The sequence below is a fragment of the Scyliorhinus torazame genome, chromosome 6 (genome assembly GCF_047496885.1).
Source record: "Scyliorhinus torazame isolate Kashiwa2021f chromosome 6, sScyTor2.1, whole genome shotgun sequence".
NCBI classification, from domain to species: domain Eukaryota; kingdom Metazoa; phylum Chordata; class Chondrichthyes; order Carcharhiniformes; family Scyliorhinidae; genus Scyliorhinus; species Scyliorhinus torazame.
The window spans coordinates 160,116,009-160,140,890 of record NC_092712.1 but is presented as its reverse complement, the minus strand read 5'-3'; the positions used below and the strand labels follow the sequence as shown (position 1 = coordinate 160,140,890).

The following is a 24,882-nucleotide window of genomic DNA, read 5'->3' as shown; positions in this document are numbered from 1 at the left end:
TAAGGGCAGAGAATCCTGGCCAATGTGTTAAAAGTTGTCCTCCCCCTTCAGAGTCTGTGTACCTTTTACATCACTCTCAGTGGACAGCTGTTTGTCATAAAAGTAAATATAAATTTGCATTTGAATAATACATTAAACTTGGCATACCAGTTATCGCGATCTCACAAATTGCTAGAGCATATTGTTATATTGCTCAGCGATAAAAAATTCTACCGAGTCCCTTTCATAAGTATGGAAGGAATAATTCTTAAAATTTCCCAAACTAACTGCTTCAGAAAATTATTGCTCACAACAAATTATTGCTCTCTTTGAAGCCGAATAGATTAAGGAAATACTTGATGGTGTTTAAAATCGTGATAGAGTAAATGAAGACAAATTGTTTCCTATGGCTGAAGGCCATAATCAGTGTGCAAAAATCTATGGCAATTTTTGATAAAAGAACTAGAGATGACAGAAGAATAATTATTTTGTGCTACAAGTGGTTACGATTTGGAATGCAATGCCTGATAGGGTATTAGAAACAGATTCACCAATAACTTTCAAAAGGTAATTGGATAAGTATTTGAAGAGAAAATATCTTGGAATATGGGGAATAAGCAGGACTTGGAATAACTACTGGGTTGTTCTTTGAAACAACTGGTGCAGACTTGATCAGACAACTGGCACATTTCTGTACTGTAGCAGTCAGTGATTCATTCATTTGTGAATAACCTTATTAATAATCAATAAAAGACTTCAAAAGACTTGCCTGCACATATAGAAAATGTAATTAAACATGAACTAGTTTAATACTATACACAATGTTAGGCAACATGATAAACAGTAACACAATACCTTGCTAGGTACCCGAAAGCTTTCAACAGGTGATTTAATCTCTGGCGCACTTTCTTGGGGACTTTTCAGGCCCTGTAAGATGAAAGAAAGAAAAAGTAATGTTTCACATTGGAAGAACTCCATGATAATGATTATAGTAGAGTAACATTGACGTCAATGTGCTGACAAACTTTGAGATGCAACCTCTCAAATGTGTCTTGTTTCACAACTGCAAGTGCTGATATTCCATAATTTTGAAAAAAATCCTTAATGTTCTCTCAAGTTTAGAAGGGAAAGAATATATAGAGGAGTGGCTAATATACATCAGAATTAAAATGCATTAGGAACAATCCATATGCTCATTCTTTTTTACTGTAATCCCTGGGCCTAATTATAATATACAACTCTTTTAATCTGTTCTAAGAGCTGAACAAATATGCAACGTTTCAAAGCTCACTACCTACACCACAGAATTCCATTTACAGCTAAGAAATATAGTATTAATAAGCCTGCAAGTGTATTTGCACTCTGATTCTTGGAAGAATGGTAGTTTCAGCCGAGATTGGAGAAAATTACTTCTATGTTGTTGAACTGCCTTTGTTATTGTTTAAATTTAAATTTAAAAAGAGAACAGCGTACACATTGAAACCCTAAGTCCTGTGACTTTTTTAAATGAGTTACAATGTTAATTAGAAAAAAATTGGACTGGTCAATAGGTGAGTGTTTCATGTGGTTACCAACAATTGCAGTCTCGGGCAGCACGGTGGCGCAGCGGTTAGCACTGCTGCCTCACGGTGCTGAGGACCTGAGTTCAATTCCAGACCCAGAGCACTGTCTGTGTTGAGTTTGCATTCTCCCCTTGGCTGCGTGGGTCTCACACCCCCAAACCCAAAAGATGTGCAGGGTAGGTGGATTGGCCATGCTAAAATTGCCCCTTAATTGGGGGGAAAAAAAACTATTGTGAATAGGAGAACAAACCAACATTCTCTGCACAGACTTGGGAGAGGTCTGGTACAATGAAACATTTCCAACTTCGATTAGGAATTTCAAAACTGCACTATTTACTGCTGCATAGATGACAAAAGTAGCATTTGCTACTTGAGCTTTGAATAAAACTGGTAGACGAGAAGAATTACAAAACTGGTAGATGAGAAGAATTACAAAACTGGTAGACGAGAATTACTACAAAACTGGTAGCCGAGAATTACAAATGCTCTCAAAACATTGCAGAATATTAAAGAACAACTTCCCACTACTTTTAGGACAAATTTGCACTCTGTAGGTAGTGGTATCATTTCCACATATATTTCAGCATGAGGCTGCTCCACTGTAGGCAATGTTACTACACTATCTTTAACAATGGAATGAACATCCAGACATGGATCCAGATGAACTTCCTGTACAGGACTCTTCAGCTGTAGTAGCTCTGTTGTTTGGGTCTCTGCTTCTTCACTGAAAGACAATTTGAGAGTATTATTTGTTGATGAGATTAAAGATATTTTTGTACAAACGGTCTCTGGTGGGACACACAACGCTTTCTCTCTAGATAGTCACTGTGGTCAGCCAAACATTGTTGATGCCTCTTATTGGTGGATTCAGTGCCACAAGTAGATGAGTTCAGCTCATTGGTAGCTTCTTCAACAAATATTGCTCAATCAACAGACATTTCTTCTGCATTGGCAGAGAAGTCAAAGAGTGCAATGAGATCTAGCACCTCGCCTACCAACAGATCCCTGTTCATGAACTTCTGATAGGAAAAGAGCAAACCAAGATCACAAAGTTCCTCTGGCAACGGTTGTCCTCTTTTTCAGTGTCTTTTGTTTCCTCGCCTTCTAGCTCGTCTGCAAAATGAAAGATCTGCTATCTCCTCTTGTGGTCCATTGACTGTTGTTTCTGCAATAAAAAGCGACTCACTGTGTGGTGAGTAAATTTTAAGTGCTGTTGCTGAATCAAAGTCTGATTGTCCTTTAACCAACTTCAGAAATTAATCCTCAAGTATTGCTTTGCTGTTCTGATACTCTGAGCTTCTGTACAAGACCAAGTCTTAAACATGCTGACCTGTGGAGCAGTGAATTTGGCTGCTTCTGTAAGATATAAAGGATTTTGGTTATTTATTTCTCTTCATGCCGAAGGGTTATGGTGAACTTACCTTTTCATCCGTGTCTCCAGACCCTTGTAACTTTAAATCAGATGGTTGGATTTGGGCTTCTTTAAACCAATTTTGTAGCCTAATCAGTCAGACCAATTAGACAAGGGACCCTGCTTAAATTTTGTTCTGTAGTTTTGGACTGTTCTGTAGTTTTGGACATCCAACTCCACAGACCAGAAATGTTTATTGGTTTCTTTGATCTCTCCTGATAAACAGTATATCCCCCATTTCTTGGACCTCAAAACGATTGGGATTATTTACTTGCTCGCTTCCCTTGCATGCCTTTTTGGATTTGTGAAACTGACCAGTCCTGCCACAGAGAATGCATTCTGCACCCCCTATTAAACAGTCTTTGTGGCAGTGCTGTCTATTGGCGCCAGTTCTGGAGCAATTGAAAATTGATGGAAGAGTTCTCCCCGTCTCGTCGATGGTTTTGGAGGCTTTATCTTGTGCTTTTCAGTGAGCAAGGCTTCTGACCTTGGGCCACCCCTTCTGAGCTTTGGCATCCCCCTAAATGGATTTGCCTGGTCTTTGGCTCTCCTGTTTAAATTTTGCTCTTACTAATCACCAAATTCTCCTTGGGGTTGAAGTATTTGTCCAAGGCCCTCAAAGCTTTGTTGTATGATGAGGCTTCCTTTACACCTTGTCGCATCAGGACATGGTCAGCTATGGTGCTCACTACATATGGAAGTGTAAAGACCTGGTGTTTGAATTATCCCTTGTAAACCCAAAGCTCTTTCGAACTCTCTCTCCCAGATCATAGTCCTTGCTGCAGAACCTCGATGGGTTGGAAAGGCTGTGGAAGGGCTAGTATCTGATAGTTAAGTAACAGCTATTGACATGGTGTGTGTTTCACAGTCGCCTCACCGTGGTACTTTTTAATCCTAATCTTTGATCACTACAAAGTCAATTTTTTCACCAGTCGTCTCTTGCGTGTCAAAGATTTGTGGCCTTGGTTTGCTGGACTGTGGTATCCATTTCATCTTTTTCATGTATTTCATGTTGTTGCCAAGCTTTAGTGAGATTTTACTATTACCATGCCTTCTAGCCTTACCATGCCTTGATAAGACTTTGCTTCTCCGAAAACAGATTTGGGATAGTCAGTATGGTTTAATTTCAAACAATTTAAGAACTATTTACAAGGATCTCAGGGTAAGCACATGGTATTCAGGACACCGGTTATTCTGTGCCCAGCTCTCTCGCAGCCTATGGGTCACCTGACTCCTGATGTCACTCTTACATCAGTAAAATCAACATGGTGCAGCAGCAGGTAGCACAGTGGTTAGCACTGTTGCTTCACAGTTCCAGGGTCTCGGGTTCGATTCCCAGCTTGGATCACTGTCTGTGTGGAGTCTGCACGTTCTCCCAGTGTCTGCGTGTGTTTCCTCCGGGTGTTCCGGTTTCCTCCCATAAGGCCCTAAAGACGCACTATTAGGTAATTTGGACATTCTGAATCCTCCCTGTGAACCCGAACAGGCGCCGGAATGTGGCAACTAGGGGCTTTTCACAGTAACTTCATTGCAGTGTTAATGTAAGCCTACTTGTGACAATAAAGATTATAACATATCCATTTCTTGACAGTGCAGTGAGTCAGACTCATGTCCTTCATATCTAGGACCCAAGTTTAAATTCAAAGCTGATTGGCAGAATTAAAGTCTCCTCTGTCTGTTTATTTGGAACCTTGTGTGCCTAGGACTAGAAAAGACTGCTCTCCAATTGATGGATATCAAGCCAGTTCCTTGTGCACAACGGCCTGCAGCAAAAAGCAATCCCAAATTCAGCACCAATTAGGCAATCTCACTGAAAGACTACTGGATGGTCAATGTAGGAGATGGACAAAATGTCATATGGTGCAGTCAGGATTCCTCAAGATTGGGACTGAGGCACACTAGTGGGAAACACATTTCTGTTGTGCTATACCATAACAGTAAATACTTGATGCTAATATTGGCTGCTCAAAATGGACTGGCTTCCATTGCCTAAAAACTAGCCTCAACTTGATAACACAAAACAATTTAAGTAGCGGAAATGGTGGTTATGTTTTCATATTTAGTCACTGCTGAAAACATGAACAATTTAAATCATACAAGGCTCTTAATTGTGATACAATTGTTACAAAATGCCAACCAGTTCATTGATGTTCTTCAGGGAAGAGAACCGGTCATTCATGCCTGGTCTAACCTGTAATGACTCAAATCCCACACTACACTGTTGACTCTGGAGGAAGCCTAATGAGCAACACAGTTGTAAAGAAGAAATGTAGTGGTGACCTCCAACTACCTTTTCAGGGTAACAAATGCAGACTTGCGACCAGTCATAGAGATCTACAGAACAGAAAAGGCCATTGATTCTGTGTCAGTCAAACACAACCACCCAACTATTCTAATCCCATTTTCAAGCATTTGGCCCATAGCCTTATATGCCTTGGCATTGCAAGTGCACATTGTAAGAATCCTTCTTGCTTATTTCCTTTATTCCTATTTCCTTTTATTATTCTTGGTCCATGAACCATAATCGGAATGTGTCTTTAAGCAGAGGACTCGAGCTGAAACTGCCTTCTTGCCAGCACATTGTGTTACTAGGTTTTGTATTTTGTAGAGAAGAAACGGACTTGTCAGCAACAAGTGTGATATGGACACCTGGTCAGCTCTCAACGGAGGTTAAGAGACTGAACCAGAGCCATAAAACTATTTTAAAGTTTTAAGAAGGTGCAGAAATATCAATTTGTTCCAGGAGTGATAAGAAATAGGGCGTGGTTATTTTATAAACAAACTTTATTGCAACAAAAAGAAAACAATATTTAAACATTTAAACTTCAACCTTAACAATAATAAATTACATGCAGTTTCTTAACCGTAACACACTAGATCGCATTAAACAAAACTTTAACAGAATATGCAGCTCCCCACTTACCCAGGCAGACAAAGGCAATACCTGCATTTGCAAAGCAATTTTTCTTCTGTTAGGGACATTCATTCAAAACCCTTTCCCAAAGCCCGCCTTGGTGGAAACTTTCATGACTTCCCTCAGTCGATTTCCAAAGCCTTCTTCCTGCACCTGTTCAAAACAGCATTCTCTCTCTCGAAGTTGCACCTAGTCCCTTAAATAAAAGTTCTTTGGGGTTTCCCCGACTTGAACCCATCATTGTTACCGTGGCTATTTGATGGCCCACTCCTGTTTATTCAAAAGAACAAAGCCATGATATTGATATGCAATTAACCTCCCATTGACAGACAAATAGGCCACCCGACTCTGTAATGGGCTAATACCTGGTCAGACAGGAGTGTCCCGAAGAACAATGGATCTGGGTGCATCCAGTGTATTACCTCCTGCCCCTCACCTTAAATCTATACCCCTGGTCATTAATACCTCCACCAAGGAGAAAAGTTTCTTCCTGTCTACTCTATCTATCCCCCTCATAATTTCATACATATCAATCATGCCCCCCCCCCCCTCAGTCCACTCTGCTGAAAGGAAAACAAGCCCAGTCTATCCAATCTCTCTTCTTAGCTAATACTCTCCAGCCCAGGTACATAATAATAATAATCGTTATTAGTGTCACAAATAGGCTTACATTCACACTGTAATTAAGTTACTGTGAAAAGTCCTTAGTCGCCACACCACGGCGCCTGTTCAGGTACACTGAGGGAGAATTCAGAATGTCCAATTCACCTAACAAGCATGTCTTTCTGTACATGTGGGAGGAAACCGGAGCGCCTGGAGGAAACCCACACAGACACGGGGAGAACGTGCAGACTCCGCACAGACAGTGACCCAAGCCAGGAATCGAACCCGGGTCCCGGCCGCTGTGAAGCAACAGTGCTGACCACTGTGTTACCATGCCGCCCCATCCTGGCAAATCTCCTCTGCACCCTTTCCAGTGCTATCACATCGCTCTACAATGTGGATTCCAGAACTGGCCACAATACTCTACTCCAACCAACATTTTATACAGTTCCAGTATAACATCCCTGCTCTTAAACCCGATGCTAATAAAGACAAGTATGCCATATACCTGCTTAAGCACTTCATCCACCTGCCCTGCTACCTTAAGGGACTGGTGTACATACGCACTAAGGTCCCTGTAATCCTCAGTGCTTCTAAGGTCCTGCCGTTTATGATGTATTCCCTTGCTTTGTTGGTCCTCTCTCACACCTATCCAGGTTGAATTCCATTTGCCACTGATCAGCCCATCTGGCCAGCCTGTCAATATCCTCTTGGAATCTAACACCATCCTCCTCACTATTTACCACTCCACCAATTTTCATAGCCCATTTGCTGAGAACACATTTTTATGAGAAAACATGTATCTGGTCAATTGAGGACAGTATATCAATCATTTGCCTACACACTGTTCCAATTCTTCAAACATTTCAGTAATTTTATGTAATTCACTTAAAGAACTGAACTTCCCAAACTTGGACTTCCTTCATTGAGTAAACAGAAAAATAAATATATCAATGACATACTGATAAACCTCCAATATTCAAAAAAATACACAAACTGGGGCAAAGATACATCACATGGAATGCTACACTTAGTTTGTATAATCTGAAGCCAAGAATACAACAAACTGACAGGAAAACATTTATCAACATCACGTCAAAGGCAAGATTTGCTTGGTAATGCTCAAATAGATAACCTCAATAACAAAAACTTTTTGCACCATTTTTATTTACCGACGAAAGGTTGCATTATTCAATGCTCAGTTTAATGAATTACAAGTTACTTCCCCATCTTTATAACCCTACAAATTGAGCATCCTTTCAAAACAAAAAAAACTACTAAACGGATCACATAACACTGTCTCAAGACACAGCATGTGGGTAACAGATACCCACACACTGGGGCCACCTATTGTAAGAGATAAGAGGTTAAGCTCCTCCCAGTGTGAGACGGTACGTGATACAGGCTGACCATCTCCCCGAGCGTATGGGTAACATATAAAGGCTGTATCTTTCCTCAGGTATTGAAGTAGCAGATACAGGCTTTGAGCACATTCCCAGTGTGTATCACAGATACAGGCTGATCCTCCCCCTGGACATGTGGTCAACAAACACAGGCTTAGCCCTTCCCTGGGTGTGTAGGTCAGAGAAATAGGCTAAGCCTCTCCCAGGATGTGTGGATCACATATACAGGCCGAGCCTCTCCCAGGGTGTGTGGGTCACATATACAGGCGGAGTATCTCCGTGGGTGTGTGGGTCACAGGTACAGGCTGAGTCTCTCGCTGGGGTGTGTGGGTCACAGGTACAGGCTGAGCCTCTCGCCGTGAGTGTGGGTCACAGGTACAGGCTGAGCCTCTCGCCGGGAGTGTAGGTCACAGGTACAGGCTGAGCCTCTCGCCGGGGTGTGTGGGTCACAGGTACAGTGAGCCTCCCCCTAAAGTGTGTGGGTCACAGGTATAGGCTGAGCCTCTCGCCGGGGAGTGTGGGCCCCAAGTACAGGCTGAGCCTCTCACCGGGAGTGTAGGTCACAGGTACAGGCTGAGCCTCTCCCAGGGTGTGTGGGTCACAGGTACAGGCTGAGTCTCTCGCTGGGGTGTGTGGGTCACAGGTACAGGCTGAGCCTCTCGCCGGGAGTGTGGGTCACAGGTACAGGCTGAGCCTCTCGCCGGGAGTGTAGGTCACAGGTACAGGCTGAGCCTCTCGCCGGGGTGTGTGGGTCACAGGTACAGTGAGCCTCCCCCTAAAGTGTGTGGGTCACAGGTACAGGCTGAGCCTCTCGCCGGGGAGTGTGGGCCCCAAGTACAGGCTGAGCCTCCCTCCGGGGTGTGTGGGTCACAGGTACAGGCTGAGTCTCTCCCAGGGTGTGTGGGTCACAGGAACAGGCTGAGTTTTTCGCTGGGGTGTGTGGGTGACAGGTACAGGCTGAGCCTCTCGCCGGGGAGTGTGGGTCACAGGTACAGGCTGCGCCTCCCTCCGGGGTGTGTGGGTCACAGGTACAGGCTGAGTCTCCCGCCGGGGTGTGTGGGTCACAGGTACAGGCTGAGTCTCTCGCCGGGGAGTGTGGGCCACAGGTACAGGCTGAGCCTCTCGCCGGGGTGTGTGGGTGACAGGTACAGTAGGCCTCCCCCTAAAGTGTGTGGGTCACAGGTACAGGCTGAGTCTCCCGCCGGGGAGTGTGGGTCACAGGTACAGGCTGAGTCTCTCGCCGGGGAGTGTGGGCCACAGGTACAGGCTGAGTCTCTCGCTGGGGTGTGTGGGTCACAGGTACAGGCTGAGCCTCTCGCCGGGGAGTGTGGGCCCCAAGTACAGGCTGAGCCTCCCTCCGGGGAGTGTAGGTCACAGGTACAGGCTGAGCCTCTCCCAGGGTGTGTGGGTCACAGGTACAGGCTGAGCCTCCCTCCGGGGTGTGTGGGTCACACGTACAGGCTGAGCCTCTCGCCAGCGAGTGTGGGCCACAGGTACAGGCTGAGCCTCTTGCCGGAGTGTGTGGGTCACAGGTACAGGCTGAGCCGCCCTCCGGGGTGTGTGGGTCACACATACAGGCTGAGCCTCTCGCCAGGACGTGTGGGCCACATGTACAGGCTGAGCCTCTCGCCAGGGAGTGTGGGCCACAGGTACAGGCTGAGCCTCCCTCCAGGGTGTGTGGGCCACAGGTACTGGCTGAGCCTCCCTCCAGGGTGTGTGGGTCACAGGTACAGGCCGAACCTCTCGCCGGGGAGTGTGGGTCACAGGTACATTCAGAGCCTCCCTCCGGAGTGTGTGGTTCACAGGTACAGGCTGCGCCTCCCTCCAGGTTGTGTGGGTCACAGGTACAGGCTGAGCCTCTCCCTGGAGTGTGTGGGTCACAGGTACAGGCTGAGCCTCTCGCCGGGGAGTGTGGGACACAGGCACAGGCTGCGCCCCCCTCCGGGGTGTGTGGGTCACAGGTACAGGCTGAGTCTCTCGCCGGGGTGTGTGGGTCACAGGTACAGGCTGAGTCTCTCGCCGGGGTGTGTGGGTCACAGGTACAGGCTGAGCCTCTTGCCGGGGTGTGTGGGTCACAGGTACAGACTGAGCCTCTCCCTGGAGTGTGTGGGTCACAGGTACAGGCTGAGCCTCTCGGTGGGGAGTGTGGGACACAGGCACAGGCTGAGCCTCTCGCCGGGGAGTGTGGGCCACGGGTACAGGCGGAGTCTCTCGCTGGGGTGTGTGGGTCACAAGTACAGGCTGAGCCTCTCGCCAGGAGTGTGTGGGTCACAGGTACAGGCTGAGCCTCTCCCTGGGGTGTGTGGGTCACAGGTACAGGCTGAGCCTCTCGCCGGGGAGTGTGGGCCCCAAGTACAGGCTGAGCCTCTCCCTGGGGTGTATGGGTCACAGGTACAGGCTGAGCCCCTCGCCAGGGTGCGTGGGTCACAGGTACAGGCTGAGCCTCTCGCCACGGTGTGTGGGTCACAGGTACAGGCTGAGTCTCTCGCTGGGGTGTGTGGGTCACAGGTACAGGCTGAGCCTCTCGCCGGGGAGTGTGGGTCACAGGTACAGGCTGAGCCTCTCGCCGGGGTGTGTGGGTCACAGGTACAGGCTGAGCTTCTCGCCGGGGAGTGTGGGTCACAGGTACAGGCTGAGTCTCTCCCCGGGGTGTGTGGGTCACAGGTACAGGCTGAGTCTCTCCCCGGGGTGTGTGGGTCACAGGTACAGGCTGAGCCCCTCGCCGGGGTGTGTGGGTCATAGGTACAGGCTGAGTCTCTCGCTGGGGTGTGTTGGTCACAGGTACAGGCTGAGCCCCTCGCTGGGGTGTATGGGTCACAGGTACAGGCTGAGCCTCTCGCCGGGGTGTGTGGGTCACAGGTACAGGCTGAGCCTCTCCCCGGGGAGTGTGGGTCACAGGTACAGGCTGAGCCTCTCCCCGGGGAGTGTGGGTCACAGGTACAGGCTGAGCCTCTCCCCTGGGGTGTGGTTGACAGGTACAGGCTGAGCCTCTCCCCGGGGTGTGGGGGTCACAGGTACAGGCTGAGCCCCTCGTCGGGGTGTGTGGGTCACAGGTACAGGCTGAGCCTCTCCCCGGGGTGTGGTTGACAGGTACAGGCTGAGCCTCTCCCCGGGGTGTGGTTGACAGGTACAGGCTGAGCCTCTCCCCGGGGTGTGTGGGTCACAGGTACAGGCTGAGTCTCTCCCCGGGGTGTGTGGGTCACAGGTACAGGCTGAGCCTCTCCCCGGGGTGTGTGGGTCACAGGTACAGGCTGAGCCTCTCCCCGGGGTGTGGTTGACAGGTACAGGCTGAGCCTCTCCCCGGGGTGTGTGGGTCACAGGTACAGGCTGAGTCTCTCCCCGGGGTGTGTGGGTCACAGGTACAGGCTGAGCCTCTCCCCGGGGTGTGGTTGACAGGTACAGGCTGAGCCTCTCCCCGGGGTGTGTGGGTCACAGGTACAGGCTGAGTCTCTCCCCGGGGTGTGTGGGTCACAGGTACAGGCTGAGCCTCTCCCCGGGGTGTGGTTGACAGGTACAGGCTGAGCTTCTCCCCGGGGTGTGTGGGTCACAGGTACAGGCTGAGTCTCTCCCCGGGGTGTGTGGGTCACAGGTACAGGCTGAGCCTCTCCCCGGGGTGTGGTTGACAGGTACAGGCTGAGCCTCTCCCCGGGGTGTGTGGGTCACAGGTACAGGCTGAGTGTCTCCCCGGGGTGTGTGGGTCACAGGTACAGGCTGAGCCTCTCCCCGGGGTGTGTGGGTCACAGGTACAGGCTGAGCCTCTCCCCGGGGTGTGTGGGTCACAGGTACAGGCTGAGCCTCTCCCCGGGGTGTGTGGGTCACAGGTACAGGCTGAGCCTCTCCCCGGGGTGTGTGGGTCACAGGTACAGGCTGAGCCTCTCGGTGTGTGGGTCACAGGTACAGGCTGAGCCTCTCCCCGGGGTGAGTGGGTCACAGTTACAGGCTGAGCCTCTCCCCGGGGTGTGTGGGTCACAGGTACAGGCTGAGCCTCTCGGTGTGTGGGTCACAGGTACAGGCTGAGCCTCTCCCCGGGGTGAGTGGGTCACAGTTACAGGCTGAGCCTCTCCCCGGGGTGTGTGGGTCACAGGTACAGGCCGTGAACCAACAGGTCAAGTCCCTTCAAAACCGCAGACAGATCCTGCCTCATTCTCGGGCCCTGACCTAACCCCTCCAGTTAACGTGCAGACACCATCAGGAACGCCCTCCCGTTACCTGGCGGGACATCAAGGACTTTATTTTCTGCATGTCTGGTCCTGCTGCCCTGGCTCCGGCCGCCTGTTCCCCGGGTTCAAACCCCGCGACACGGCCTCCTCCGAACGCACCCCGCCATCTTTAGGTCATGTGATCCAGTCCCGCGTTGCACCATGGGATGTGTAGTCCGGAACCAGCACTCAGGCCCCACTCTGCGGAACTACATCTCCCAGAGTCACGGCAACGTCTTCAGGTGTGCTTGGTCTCTGGACAGCTTGACCTTCTGTGGTCAGCACCAGGGGGATGTGCTTTCCAAATTGTTTTTTAGAGGGAGAAAATGTAATAGTCATCCCAGTCAATTGAGAAATACAGGACACCATCAGTCACAGCTCTATTGGAAGAGGCTGCACCTTAATTTCTGCTTTAGTCTCAGGCTCCCGATATTCGCTGAAACAACACTCTCCCCCCCTTAGTCCCTCCCCATCTCCGTAATGTGAATGATGTGGAGATGCCGGCGTTGGACTGGGGTGAGCACAGTAAGAAGCCTTACAACACCAGGTTAAAGTCACAACGGTTTGTTGCAAATCACTAGCTTTCGGAGCGCTGCTCCTTCCTCCGTCTTGCATCTTTGACTTTGTCTAAATGTTTCTGGAATCTACCTCTTCATTCACCTGAGGAAGGAGCAGTGCTCTGAAAGCTACTGATTTGAAACAAACCTGTTGGACTTTAACCTGGTGTTGTAAGGCTCCTTAGTATGAAAGGGGGGACATCATTTTTGAGGTGCATTCAGGAGAACATTTAGTAACAATGTAGAAAGTCCAATAAGGAAGGGAATGGTTCTGACCTTGTTTTTAGAAAATAAAGTAGTGCATGTGGAAGGAGTTGCAGTGGGAGAGCAAGTTGGTTGTACTGATCCCCATTCAGTTATTTTTAACATAATTTTGGAAACAAATCAAAAGTAGAAGTTCTGAACTGGAGTAAAGGCAATTTTACTAAGCTGGGGAATGATTTAGCAAAAATGGACTGGACATAGCTACTTGAATATTAGAGCTTTCAAACGTGGAGATTCAAGGGGTTCAAAGTAAGCATGTTTCCACTAAGAAAACGGTGTTCTGGCCAAATTCCCAGTCCAATGGGTGTCAAGGAGCATACAGAGTAAGATAAGGCAGAAAGAGAAAGCTTATATCAGATACTACATAAATCCAAGGGGAGTATAGAAAGGGCAGGGATGAAATTAAAAAGGAAGTTAGGAAAGCAAAGAGAGGGTATGAAAGAAGGTAAAATGAAGGAGAACCCAAATATGTTTTATCAATACATTAAGAGTAAGAGACTAACCAAGGAAAGAGTAGAGCACATATAAAACTATAAAGGTAGCCTATATTTAGAGGCAGAAGTTGTGGGTATAGAGCTGAATGAGTAGTTTGTGTCTGTCTTCACAAAAGAGGTGGAATATGCAGATATTGCTGTTAAGGACTGTGGTAGTCTGTGTAGAGGTATTACGGTACCTAGGAATGCTGGAACACCATTGGTAGATATTGTATTTTTCCCATTGGTCAAGCTGTATGGTAGCTCCGCCCTGCAAGGCAGGGTATAAGAGCCTGTGCCGCCCCAGCTGCCTTCTTTCTGTACCTGAGCTGCTGGGGGAAACATCTAGCTTATTAAAGCCTTCAGTTGGACTACAACCTCGCTTTAGTAGTAATTGATCGTGCATCAAGGAGGAAGAGTGTACAATAATAATCTTTTACTGTCACAAGTATGAAGTTACTGTGAAAATCCCCTAGTCGGCACATTCCAGCACTTGTTCGGGTATGCCAGTACGGGAATTGAACCCACGCTGCTCGCCTTGTTCTACATTACAAACCAGCTGTCTAGCCCACTGAGCTAAACCGGCCCATTATCAGAAGTGATAAACATAGGGAAACAGAATCAACGGGATCAGGTGAAATGCTTTTCAAAGCTCAGGAGGTGATAGCAGATGCTCTGACCATCATTGTCCAATCCTCATTTATTACAAGTGTGGTGCTGGAGGATGGATAAAAGTTAACGTTGTACCTTTGTTTAAAAATGGAGTGAGAGATAGACTGAAAAAGTCCACAGTAAGAAGTTTTACAACACCCGGTTAAAGTCCAACAGGTTTGTTTTGATGTCACGAGCTTTCGGAGCGCTTCTCCTTCCTCAGGTGACTGAAGAGGTATGTTCCAGAAACATATATAGAACATAGAAAATACAGCACAGAACAGGCCCTTCGGCCCACGATGTTGTGCCGAACCTTTGTCCTAGATTAATCATAGATTATCATTGAATCTACAGTGCAGAAGGAGGCCACTCGGCCCCCCGAGTCCGCACCGGCCCCCGGAAAGAGCACCCCACCCAAACTCAACACCTCCACCCAACACCAAGGGCAATTTGGACATTAAGGGCAATTTATCATTGGCCAATTCACCTAACCCGCACATCTTTGGACTGTGGGAGGAAACCGGAGCACCCGGAGGAAACCCACGCAGACACGGGGAGGACGTGCAGACTCCGCACAGACAGTGACCCAAGCCGGATTCGAACCTGGGACCCTGGAGCTGTGAAGCAATTGTGCTATCCACAATGCTACCGTGCTGCCCTTGAGAACAAATAAATCAACACTATATCATTTTACCATAATCCATGTACCTATCCAATAGCTGCTTGAAGGTCCCTAATGTTTCCGACTCAACTACTTCCACAGGCAGTGCATTCCATGCCCCCACTACTCTCTGGGTAAAGAACCTACCTCTGATATCCCTCCTATATCTTCCACCTTTCACCTTAAATTTATGTCCCCTTGTAATGGTTTGTTCCACCCGGGGAAAAAGTCTCTGACTGTCTACTCTATCTATTCCCCTGATCATCTTATAAACCTCTATCAAGTCGCCCCTCATCCTTCTCCGTTCTAATGAGAAAAGGCCTAGCACCCTCAACCTTTCCTCATAAGACCTACTCTCCATTCCAGGCAACATCCTGGTAAATCTTCTTTGCACATTTTCCAAAGCTTCCACATCCTTCCTAAAATGAGGCGACCAGAACTGTACACAGTACTCCAAATGTGGCCTTACCAAAGTTTTGTACAGCTGCATCATCACCTCACGGCTCTTAAATTCAATCCCTCTGTTAATGAACGCGAGCACACCATAGGCCTTCTTCACAGCTCTATCCACTTGAGTGGCAACTTTCAAAGATGTATGAACATAGACCCCAAGATCTCTCTGCTCCTCCACATTGCCAAGAACTCTACCATTAACCCTGTATTCCGCATTCATATTTGTCCTTCCAAAATGGACAACCTCACACTTTTCAGGGTTAAACTCCATCTGCCACTTCTCAGCCCAGCTCTGCATCCTATCTATGTCTCTTTGCAGCCGACAACAGCCCTCCGTACTATCCACAACTCCACCAATCTTCGTATCGTCTGCAAATTTACTGACCCACCCTTCAACTCCCTCATCCAAGTCATTAATGAAAATCACAAACAGCAGAGGACCCAGAACTGATCCCTGCGGTACGCCACTGGTAACTGGGATCCAGGCTGAATATTTGCCATCCACCACCACTCTCTGACTTCTATCGGTTAGCCAGTTCGTTATCCAACTGGCCAAATTTCCCACTATCCCATGCCTCCTTACTTTCTGCATAAGCCTACCATGGGGAACTTTATCAAATGCCTTACTAAAATCCATGTACACTACATCCATTGCTTTACCTTCATCCACATGCTTGGTCACCTCCTCAAAGAATTCAATAAGATTTGTAAGGCAAGACCTACCCCTCACAAACCTGTGCTGACTATCCCTAATCAAGCAGTGTCTTTTCAGATGCTCAGAAATCCTATCCTTCAGTACCCTTTCCATTACTTTGCCTACCACCGAAGTAAGACTAACTGGCCTGTAATTCCCAGGGTTATCCCTAGTCCCTTTTTTGAACAGGGGCACGACATTCGCCACTCTCTAATCCCCTGGTACCACCCCTGTTGACAGTGAAGACGAAAAGATCATTGCCAACGGCTCTGCAATTTCATCTCTTGCTTCCCATAGAATCCTTGGATATATCCCGTCAGGCCCGGGGGACTTGTCTATCCTCAAGTTTTTCAAAATGCCCAACACATCTTCCTTCCTAACAAGTATTTCCTCGAGCTTACCAATCTGTTTCACACTGTCCTCTCCAACAATATCGCCCCTCTCATTTGTAAATACAGAATAAAAGTACTCGTTCAAGACTTCTCCTATCTCTTCAGACTCAATACACAATCTCCCGCTACTGTCCTTGATCGGACCTACCCTCGCTCTAGTCATTCTCATATTTCTCACATATGTGTAAAAGGTCTTGGGGTTTTCCTTGATCCTACCCGCCAAAGATTGTTCATGCCCTCTCTTAGCTCTCCTAATCCCTTTCTTCAGTTCCCTCCTGGCTATCTTGTATCCCTCCAATGCCCTGTCTGAACCTTGTTTCCTCATATGCTGCAGGAAAGGATGTCCCGCAGCATATATATAGACAGATTCAAAGATGCCAGACAATGCTTAGAATGCCAGCATTAGCAGGTGATTAAATCTTTACAGATCCAGAGATGGGGTAACCCCAGGTTAAAGAGGTGTGAATTGTGTCAAGCCAGGACAGTTGGTAGGATTTCGCAGGCCAGATGGTGGGGGATGAATGTAATGCGACATGAATCCCAGGTCCCGGTTGAGGCCGCACTCATGTGTGCGGAACATGGCTATAGGTTTCTACTCGGCGATTCTGCGTTGTCGCGCGTCCTGAAGGCCGCCTTGGAGAACGCTTACCCGGAGATCAGAGGCTGAATGCCCTTGACTGCTGAAGTGTTCCCCGACTGGAAGGGAACATTCCTGCCTGGTGATTGTCGCGCAATGTCCGTTCATTCGTTGTCGCAGCGTCTGCATGGTCTCGCCAATGTACCACGCTTCGGGACATCCTTTCCTGCAGCATATGAGGTAGACAACGTTGGCCGAGTCGCACAAGTATGTACCGCGTACCTGGTGGGTGGTGTTCTCGCGTGTAATGGTGGTATCCATGTCGATGATCTGGCACGTCTTGCAGAGATTGCCATGGCAGGGTTGTGTGGTGTCGTGGTCACTGTTCTGAAGGCTGGGTAGTTTGCTGCAAACAATGGTTTGTTTGAGGTTGCGCGGTTGTTTGAAGGCAAGTAGTGGGGGTGTGGGGATGACCTTGGCAAGATGTTCATCTTCATCGATGATGTGTTGGAGGCTGCAAAGAAGATGTCATAGTTTCTCCGCTCCGGGGAAGTACTGGACGACGAAGGGTACTCTGTCGGTTGTGTCCAATGTTTGTCTTCTGAGGAGGTCGGTGCGGATTTTTGCTGTGGCGTGTTGGAACTGTCGATCGATGAGTCGAGCGCCATATTCCGTTTGTACGAGGGCATCTTTCAACGTCTGTGGATGTCTGTTACGCTCCTCCTCGTCTGAGCAGATCCTGTGTATACGGAGAGCTTGTCCATAGGGGATGGCTTCTTTAATGTGTTTAGGGTGGAAGCTGGAGAAGTGGAGCATCGTGAGGTTGTCCGTGGGTTTACAGTAAAGCAAAGTGCTGAGGTGACTGTCCTTGATGGAGACGAGTGTGTCCAAGAATGCAACTGATTTTGGAGAGTAGTCCATGGTGAGCCTGATGGTTGGATGGAACTTATTGATGTCATTGTGTAGTCGTTTCAGTGATTCTTCGCCATGGGTCCAAAGGAAAAAATTGTCATCGATGTATCTGGTACGAAGTCTCACAACACCAGGTTAAAGTCCAACAGGTTTGTTTCGATGTCACTAGCTTTCGGAGCGCTGCTCCTTCCTCAGGTGAATCTGGTGTATAACGTCGGTTGAAGGTCCTGTGCGGTGAATAGGTCTTGTTCAAACTTGTGCATAAAGATGTTGCCGTATTGAGGTGCGAATTTGGTCCCCATGGCTGTTCCGTGTGTCTGGATGAAGAACTTGTTGTCGAAGGTGAAGACGTTGTGATCCAGAATGAAGCGGATGAGTTGCAGAATTGCGTCTGGAGATTGGCAGTTGTCGGTGTTGAGTACTGAGGCTGTTGCAGCAATGACAATACAAAAGCTCAACGGTTCCAGGGAAATGTAGCAAGCCGGATGTAAAATTGGCTCTGTGGCAGGATACAAAGGGTGATGGTTGACTGGGGTTTTTGTGACAAGACGGCTGCCTCCTGTGGGTTCCGCAGTGCTCAGTACTAGGTCCCCTGATGGTTGAGATACATATTAATGATTTAAACTTCTATTTAGGGGCCATGATCAAGAAGTTTGCAGACAACACAAAAAATGATCACATGATTGAGGAGGGAAGCTGCAGACTGCCGCAAGATATCAAAAGACTGATCAGGTGAGCAGAAAGGTGGTAAATGGAATCCAACCCAGAGAAGTGTGAAGTGATGCAATTGGGGAGGTCAAACAAGTCAAAGAAATACACAATAAATGGGAGTATATTGAAAGGTGTAATGGCAGTGAGGGACCTTGGAAGTCCCTAAAGGTAACAATACAGGTTGATAAGTGGGCAGGTGGCACAGTGGTTAACACAGTTGCTTCACAGCTCGAGGGTCCCAGGTTTAATTCCCAGCTTGGGTCACTGTCTGTGCGGAGTCTGCACGTTCTCCACGTGTGTGAGTGGGTTTCCTCCGGGCGCTCCGGTTTCCTCCCACAGTCCAAAGATGTGTAGGTTAGGTGGATTGGTCATGCTAAATTGCCCTTAGTGTCCAAAAACGTTACGTGGGGTTACTGAGATAGGGTGGAGGTGTGGGCTTAAGCTTAAGTAGGATGCTCTTTCCAAGGGTCGGTGCCTCCTTCTGCACTGTAAATTCTATCATTCCATGATTCTATGATAAAATGGTTTAGAAGGCACATGGAATACTTTATTAGCCAAGGCATAGAACATAAGAGCAAAGAAGTTATGCTGGAACTATATAAAATACTCGTTAGGCTATAACTTTGGTACACTGAGCAGATCTGGTCACCTCATCATAGTGACACAACAAAGGGACTTGTGCATGAGTGATATCAACCTGTAATTTCACTGGCTGACCAAATATCCATTGAACTGTTACAAGGACTTTTTTATAGATAAGAAAGGCACCAACTTGGTATGGTTGCCACAAGTCACATGATTCCTTATATTTTAAGTTGACTAGATTTCTGGAAAGCTCCGATGTGAATTGCAATGCAGATATGCCACCTCACCTCTGGCATTCAGTTCATTTGTCCAAGTTTGAACCAAGGCTGTAATGAGGTCAGGAGATGAGTGACTCTGGCGGAACCCAAACTCAGCTCCAGGACATCAATGCAGGAGTTCCTCAGGGTAGTGTCCGAGGCCCAACCATCTCCAGCTGCTTCATCAATGACCTGTCCATCATACGGTCAGAAGTGGGGATGTTTGCGGATGACTGCATAATGTTCAGCTCCATTCATGGCTCAGTCCATGTCCAAATGCAGCAAGACCTGGACAATATCCAGGCTTCAGCTGACGTGGCAAGTTACATTCGTGCCACACAAGTGCCAGGCATTGACCATCTCTATTTAATTGCATTACCATTGCTGAATCCCCCACAATCAACATCCTAAGGGCTACCATTGATCAGAAACAGAACTGGACTAGCCATATTAATACTGTGGCTACCAGGGCAGGTCAAAGGCTAGGAATCCAACAGCGAGTAACTGACCTCCTGATCCCCCAAAGCTTGTCCACCATTTACAGGGCACAAATCAGGAGTGTAATGGAATCCTCTCCACTTGCCTGGATGAATGCAGCTCCAACACCCAAGAAACTCAACACCATCCAGGATAAAGCAGCCTGCTTGATTGCTCCTTCTTCCACAAATATTCAAACCCTCCACCACCGATGAACAGTGGCAACCGTGTGTACCATCTGTAAGATGCACTGCAGTAACTCACAAGTTTCCTTCGACAGCAACTTCCAAACACATGACCACTACCTTCTAGGAGAAGAGCAGCAGTTACCTGGGAACCCCACTACCTCGAGGTTCCCTTCCAAGTCACTCACCACATGGAAATATATCGTCATTCCTTCACTGTCACTGGTGCAAAATCCTGGAACTCCCTCCCTAACATCACTGTGGGTGTACCTGCAGTGGTTCAAGAAGGCAACTCACCACCACCTTCCGAAGGATAACTAGGAATGGGCAATAAATGCTGGCCTAACCAGGGACGCCCACATCCAGTCAATTAATTTTTTTAAAGATGTGATTGCCCAAATGAAGACAGATCAGATTTATGAGGATGTCACCAGGACTGGAAAATTGCATCTGTGAAGAAAGATTGGATAGGCTAGGGTTGTTTTCCTTGGAGCAGAGGAGGCTGAGGGATATTTGGTTGAGGAGTACAAGGTTGTGAGGGTCCTGGCTAGAGTGGATGAGAAGGACCTTTTTACTCAGCAGAGTAATCAGTGACTAAGCGTCATAGTTTTAAAGTGATTGGTGGAAGGGTTAAAAGGGAGATGAGGAAAATCTTTTTCAACCCAAAGGACTGTAGGGGACCAGGGAGCTGAAGAATAAAAATCTGTTATATGGTATTTGTGCCTATATCTATCTTCCTTTGCCTTTCACCAATAAACTCCTTTTGCTTACTTCTGGAAGCTTCCAGTGTACGTCTCGAGCCACAACATTGGCAATGAGGAAATCATTTTTCCTCAGTCGTCGTGAATTGAGGATGGGGAAGGAAGGAATAGGGAGAAAGCAGAGAAGATCCATGGGCGGCATAGTGGCACAGTGGTTAGTACTGCTGCCTCACTGCACCAGTGACCTGGGTTCAGTTCTGGCCTTAGGTCACTGTCTGTCTGGAGTTTGCACATTCTCTCATTTTCTGCATGGGTTTCCTCCAGGCGCTCCAGCATCCCCCCACAGTCCAAATATCCCTATCTCAGAGCTTACCGCTCCCACGGGTGCCCCAGGAGACCATTCTATCTCTAAACCTCTTAGACATCCTGCCAGTATTCGTGGGGCACATCCATAGCTGGACCCAAAGAGACCCTATTCTTTCAAAGGTCAAATGAATGATACAGTCTGGCTGGCGTTATGAGAGGTCTGAACAGTTGAGGCCCTACTTCACACTCAAGATCAATTGATATGTGAAGATAGCATGATTCTCTGGGGATTAAGTGTAGTTATCCTGCCTCAGGCTAGGGAGCCCCTCCTTCAAGAGGTACACAGCACCTACCCAAAGCAGACAAAGGTGAAGATGTTGGCACGCAGCTACGCTTGGTGGCCAGCAATAGACAAAGCCATTGAGCTTGTACAATGGTGCCACTTGAAAATGCAGCAATCTTTGCCACTTTCCATCACACTTCACCCTTCGGAATAACCAGTTTGCCCATGGATCAGGGTCCACGTGGTTATGCAGGCCCGTTTTTGGGTAAGATGTTTTTGCTGCTGGTAGATTCCCACTTGAAGTGGCTATCAGTCCAGGAAATGGCACTCCTACCTCAGTGGCCACAGTCGAGACTTTGCACTGTGTGTTTGCCATTCATTGGCTTCCCAAGGCAATCGTTTTGGACAATGGCCCACCCTTCACCTGCAATGATTTCCAGCATTTTGTGAGAGAAAATTGCATACGACACACAAGAATAGCCCCTATCACCCAGTGTCGAACAGTCTGGCAAACCTTCAAGAACTCCATGAAAAAGTCAGATGTTGCCAGAAGTTGGCTAACTTTTTGCTGTTGCACAACTCAATCCCCCTATTCAAAACAGGGGTCACATGCGCTGAGTTGCTCAAGAGCCGTCGGCTGCGAATCCACTTGGACCTTGTATTTTCAAATTTCCGAGAAGAGTCAACAGTCAGAGCAGGGAGAAGGCAGGCCGTTCTGGGGGATACCCGATTTTGGTCAGTAGCTTCGCAGCAGGTTTGCTGTGGTTAGAAGGACAGTTGGGGCTGTTGTCCTATGTGGCCGATGTTAATGGGAAGTCCGTTCAAAAGCACGTTGGCTACCTGGGGAGTTATGGGGAGGTGATTTCCAGTATGGAGTCGATGAGTTCTACGAGCTCCCACTTCTGTTGAACCAATTGTCCCTGTCGAGCGCGGTGGGACTAATTTGCCCATTGTGGAAGTGGTCCTGCCTGAAGTGGCATTGACTGCGGACTACCCAATCACCATAGAGTGTCAAGCCTGTGGCTGAGCTTCATAGATCCTGGAGGACCCTGAGGGCTCTGGACAGCTTGACTTTTTGACAGATTCTCTTTCTTCAGTTGGCCCTGTTACCGATCTAATCCATTGAATCCCTACAGTGCAGAAGGAGGTTCATTGAGTCTGCACTGATCCACCAAAAGATCACCCTACCGAGACCCACTACCCTGCCCTATGCCTGTAACCCCACCTAACCTGCACATCTTGGGACTGTGGGAGGAAACCAGAGCACCTGAAGAAAACCCACGTAAACTCCACAGTCACCCAAGGTCATAATCAAACTCGAGTCTCTGGTGCTGTGAGGCAGCAGTGCTAATCACTGTGCCACCATGCCGCAGTGTGACTTTTATACATACTTATGCACAAGTGTATTAAGGGGCTTAAGGGGGGAGAGATGTGGTAGCATGGCCCCTTTAAGAAGGTGAGGTCCACTGACTGTGTAACCAGCTCAGGGCCAATCGCCCGAGACCGATGAGCCCCAGTCGATGGGGAGTTTGTGTGGGGCCCAGGGAGCAGGACCTTAGGCAGTGTAGAGCCGGGAGCTGAAGAGTAAAGATCTGTGTTCTGTACCTGTTATCTATCTGCCATTGCTTTTCATCAATAAATCCCATTTGTTTACTACTGGAAGCCTCCAGTGTATGTCCCGAGCCACCACAGCGAATAATGGAGGTCCTACAATATTTATATGAAATGAAATGAAAATCGCTTATTGTCACAAGTAGGCTTCAAATGAAGTTACTGTGAAAAGCCCCTAGTCGCCACATTCCGGCACCTGTTCGGGGAGGCTGGTACGGGAAATTAATAAAACTATAATTTAATTATGATTCTAATTGCTTCAGCCAGCCGCCATATCAAATAAGGAAATATGGCTTCTTCAATAGTAGTGGAACTGAAGTGTTGTTTATTGCAATGTTAAGTTCCCTTATTGTACCAAAATAATGGGTTTTGAATCGTAGTTTCATCTGTCATTCAAAATTGGGGAACCTCAGTAAGGTACCTTTCTCAGTTTTTCAACTGAACTGATGCTGGACAGTGAGAGAGAATTTATTGAGTTAAAATAAAATTGACAAGGGGAAATGGCATTGAGGCATACCTTCTCGAGGGCAGCGCCAAGTGTAAAGGAGATGTTTGTAGAGCTGTGGCCATTCTTTCGACAGTGTTATGTGAAATTCTTGTTCGCAAAATCACCAAGACGAAATGTGGTTAATATGCTAAGTGGAAATTCTTTACCCATTCCGCCTCCCACCTCTCCAACGAAACAATATGAACTTTCATAACGTGTCCGGATACTCCAAAATACTTATCATCAATTGTGCTGAAAATCCTTCGGAATGTGAAAAAATTGTGGAACTGTGCCGTGGGCTGGCAGATATGAGGATTTGAGAGCTTTCAAGTTTTGCATAGATGACATAGAATTTACAACGCAGGAACAGATCATTTGGCCCAACTGATCTATGTCCATGTTTGTAGTCCAGATGAGCCTCTTTCGACCTTCATCTCAGTCTATCAGCATATCTTTCTCTTCCTGTGTCTCTCAAATGTTTATCAAACTTCCCCTTAATGCATCTCGGTGTTTGCCCCATCTGTTCCTTGTGGTGGCAAGTTCCACATTCTCATCACTCTTCGGGCAAATAAGTTTCTTCTGGATTCCCTGCTCGGGGTTTACTGCAAGATAAACTAGATGTAGCAATAGAATGAAACACCTCCACTTTTTTGCAAGATGTTATAAATCCTGGATGATAGTTAGGAATTTTCTTTATGCTAAGTAAACTGACAATTGAGACCAGATGCTGAACTTTAGTTTGCACTCAACAGGCAAACATAAGTGCAACTGACTAAATTGACAGAGCCCAGGTGAAAATGCTCCACTGTATGTTCACCTTGATGTGAAATACAGCAGGTTAATGATTCATATCCAGTCGTAGTAATGATTCATATTCGGTCTTACAAGAATGAGATTTAACTTACTCAAAACCCATTCACTTACACAGTTATTCAAGAGGTGAGGTTAGAATAACTGCCCTTGACATCAAACAGCATTAGACTGAGTGTGGCATCAAGCAGCCTAGGAAGAGAGTACACTCACAAATAGTTGGAGTCATACCTAGCACAAAGATGCCTGTGGTTGTTGGAGACCAATCATCTCAGCCCTGGGATATCACTGCAGTAGTTAATCAGGGAAGTGTCCTGGGCCTAACCACCTTCAGCTGCTTCATCCATGACCTTCTATCCATCACAAAGTCAGAAGTGGGGATGTTGACTGATGATTTTATGTTGTTCAATTCCATTCCAGACTCCTCAGACAATGAAGCAGTCCATGAACATATGCAGCCGGACCTGGACAATCATCAGTTTTGGGCTGCGAAGTGACAAGTAAAATAAAAACCACACAAATGCCAAGCAATGAACATCTCCAACAGAAAAGAACCCAACCATCTTCCCTTGACATTCAATGGCATTACTATCACTGAATCCCCCAGAATAAACAACCTGGAAGTTACCATTGACCAGAAATTGAACTGGACCAGTCATATAAATACTGTGGCTACGAGAGCAGGTCATAAGCTGGGAATACTCAAAGCCTGTCCACCATCAACAAGGCACAAGTTAGGAGTGTGATGGAAGGTGGGATTCTCC

The 24,882-nt window shown here is 47.4% G+C and overlaps 1 protein-coding gene across 2 annotated transcripts in view; it reads right to left on the bottom strand.

The window, feature by feature from the left end:
- vps50 (VPS50 EARP/GARPII complex subunit) overlaps positions 1 to 12,226 on the bottom strand; it is a 258,473-nt gene extending 246,247 nt beyond the window's left edge. For both annotated transcript variants that reach the window (XM_072509012.1, XM_072509013.1), the window contains exons 1-2: positions 12,082 to 12,226; positions 835 to 906 (exon numbers count right to left, since the gene is read on the bottom strand). In XM_072509012.1, coding sequence (XP_072365113.1) covers positions 835 to 906; positions 12,082 to 12,114 — 105 coding nt within the window. In that variant the 5' untranslated portion in view covers positions 12,115 to 12,226. The remainder of the gene's footprint in view (positions 1 to 834; positions 907 to 12,081) is intronic.
- Positions 12,227 to 24,882: the final 12,656 nt, after the last annotated feature.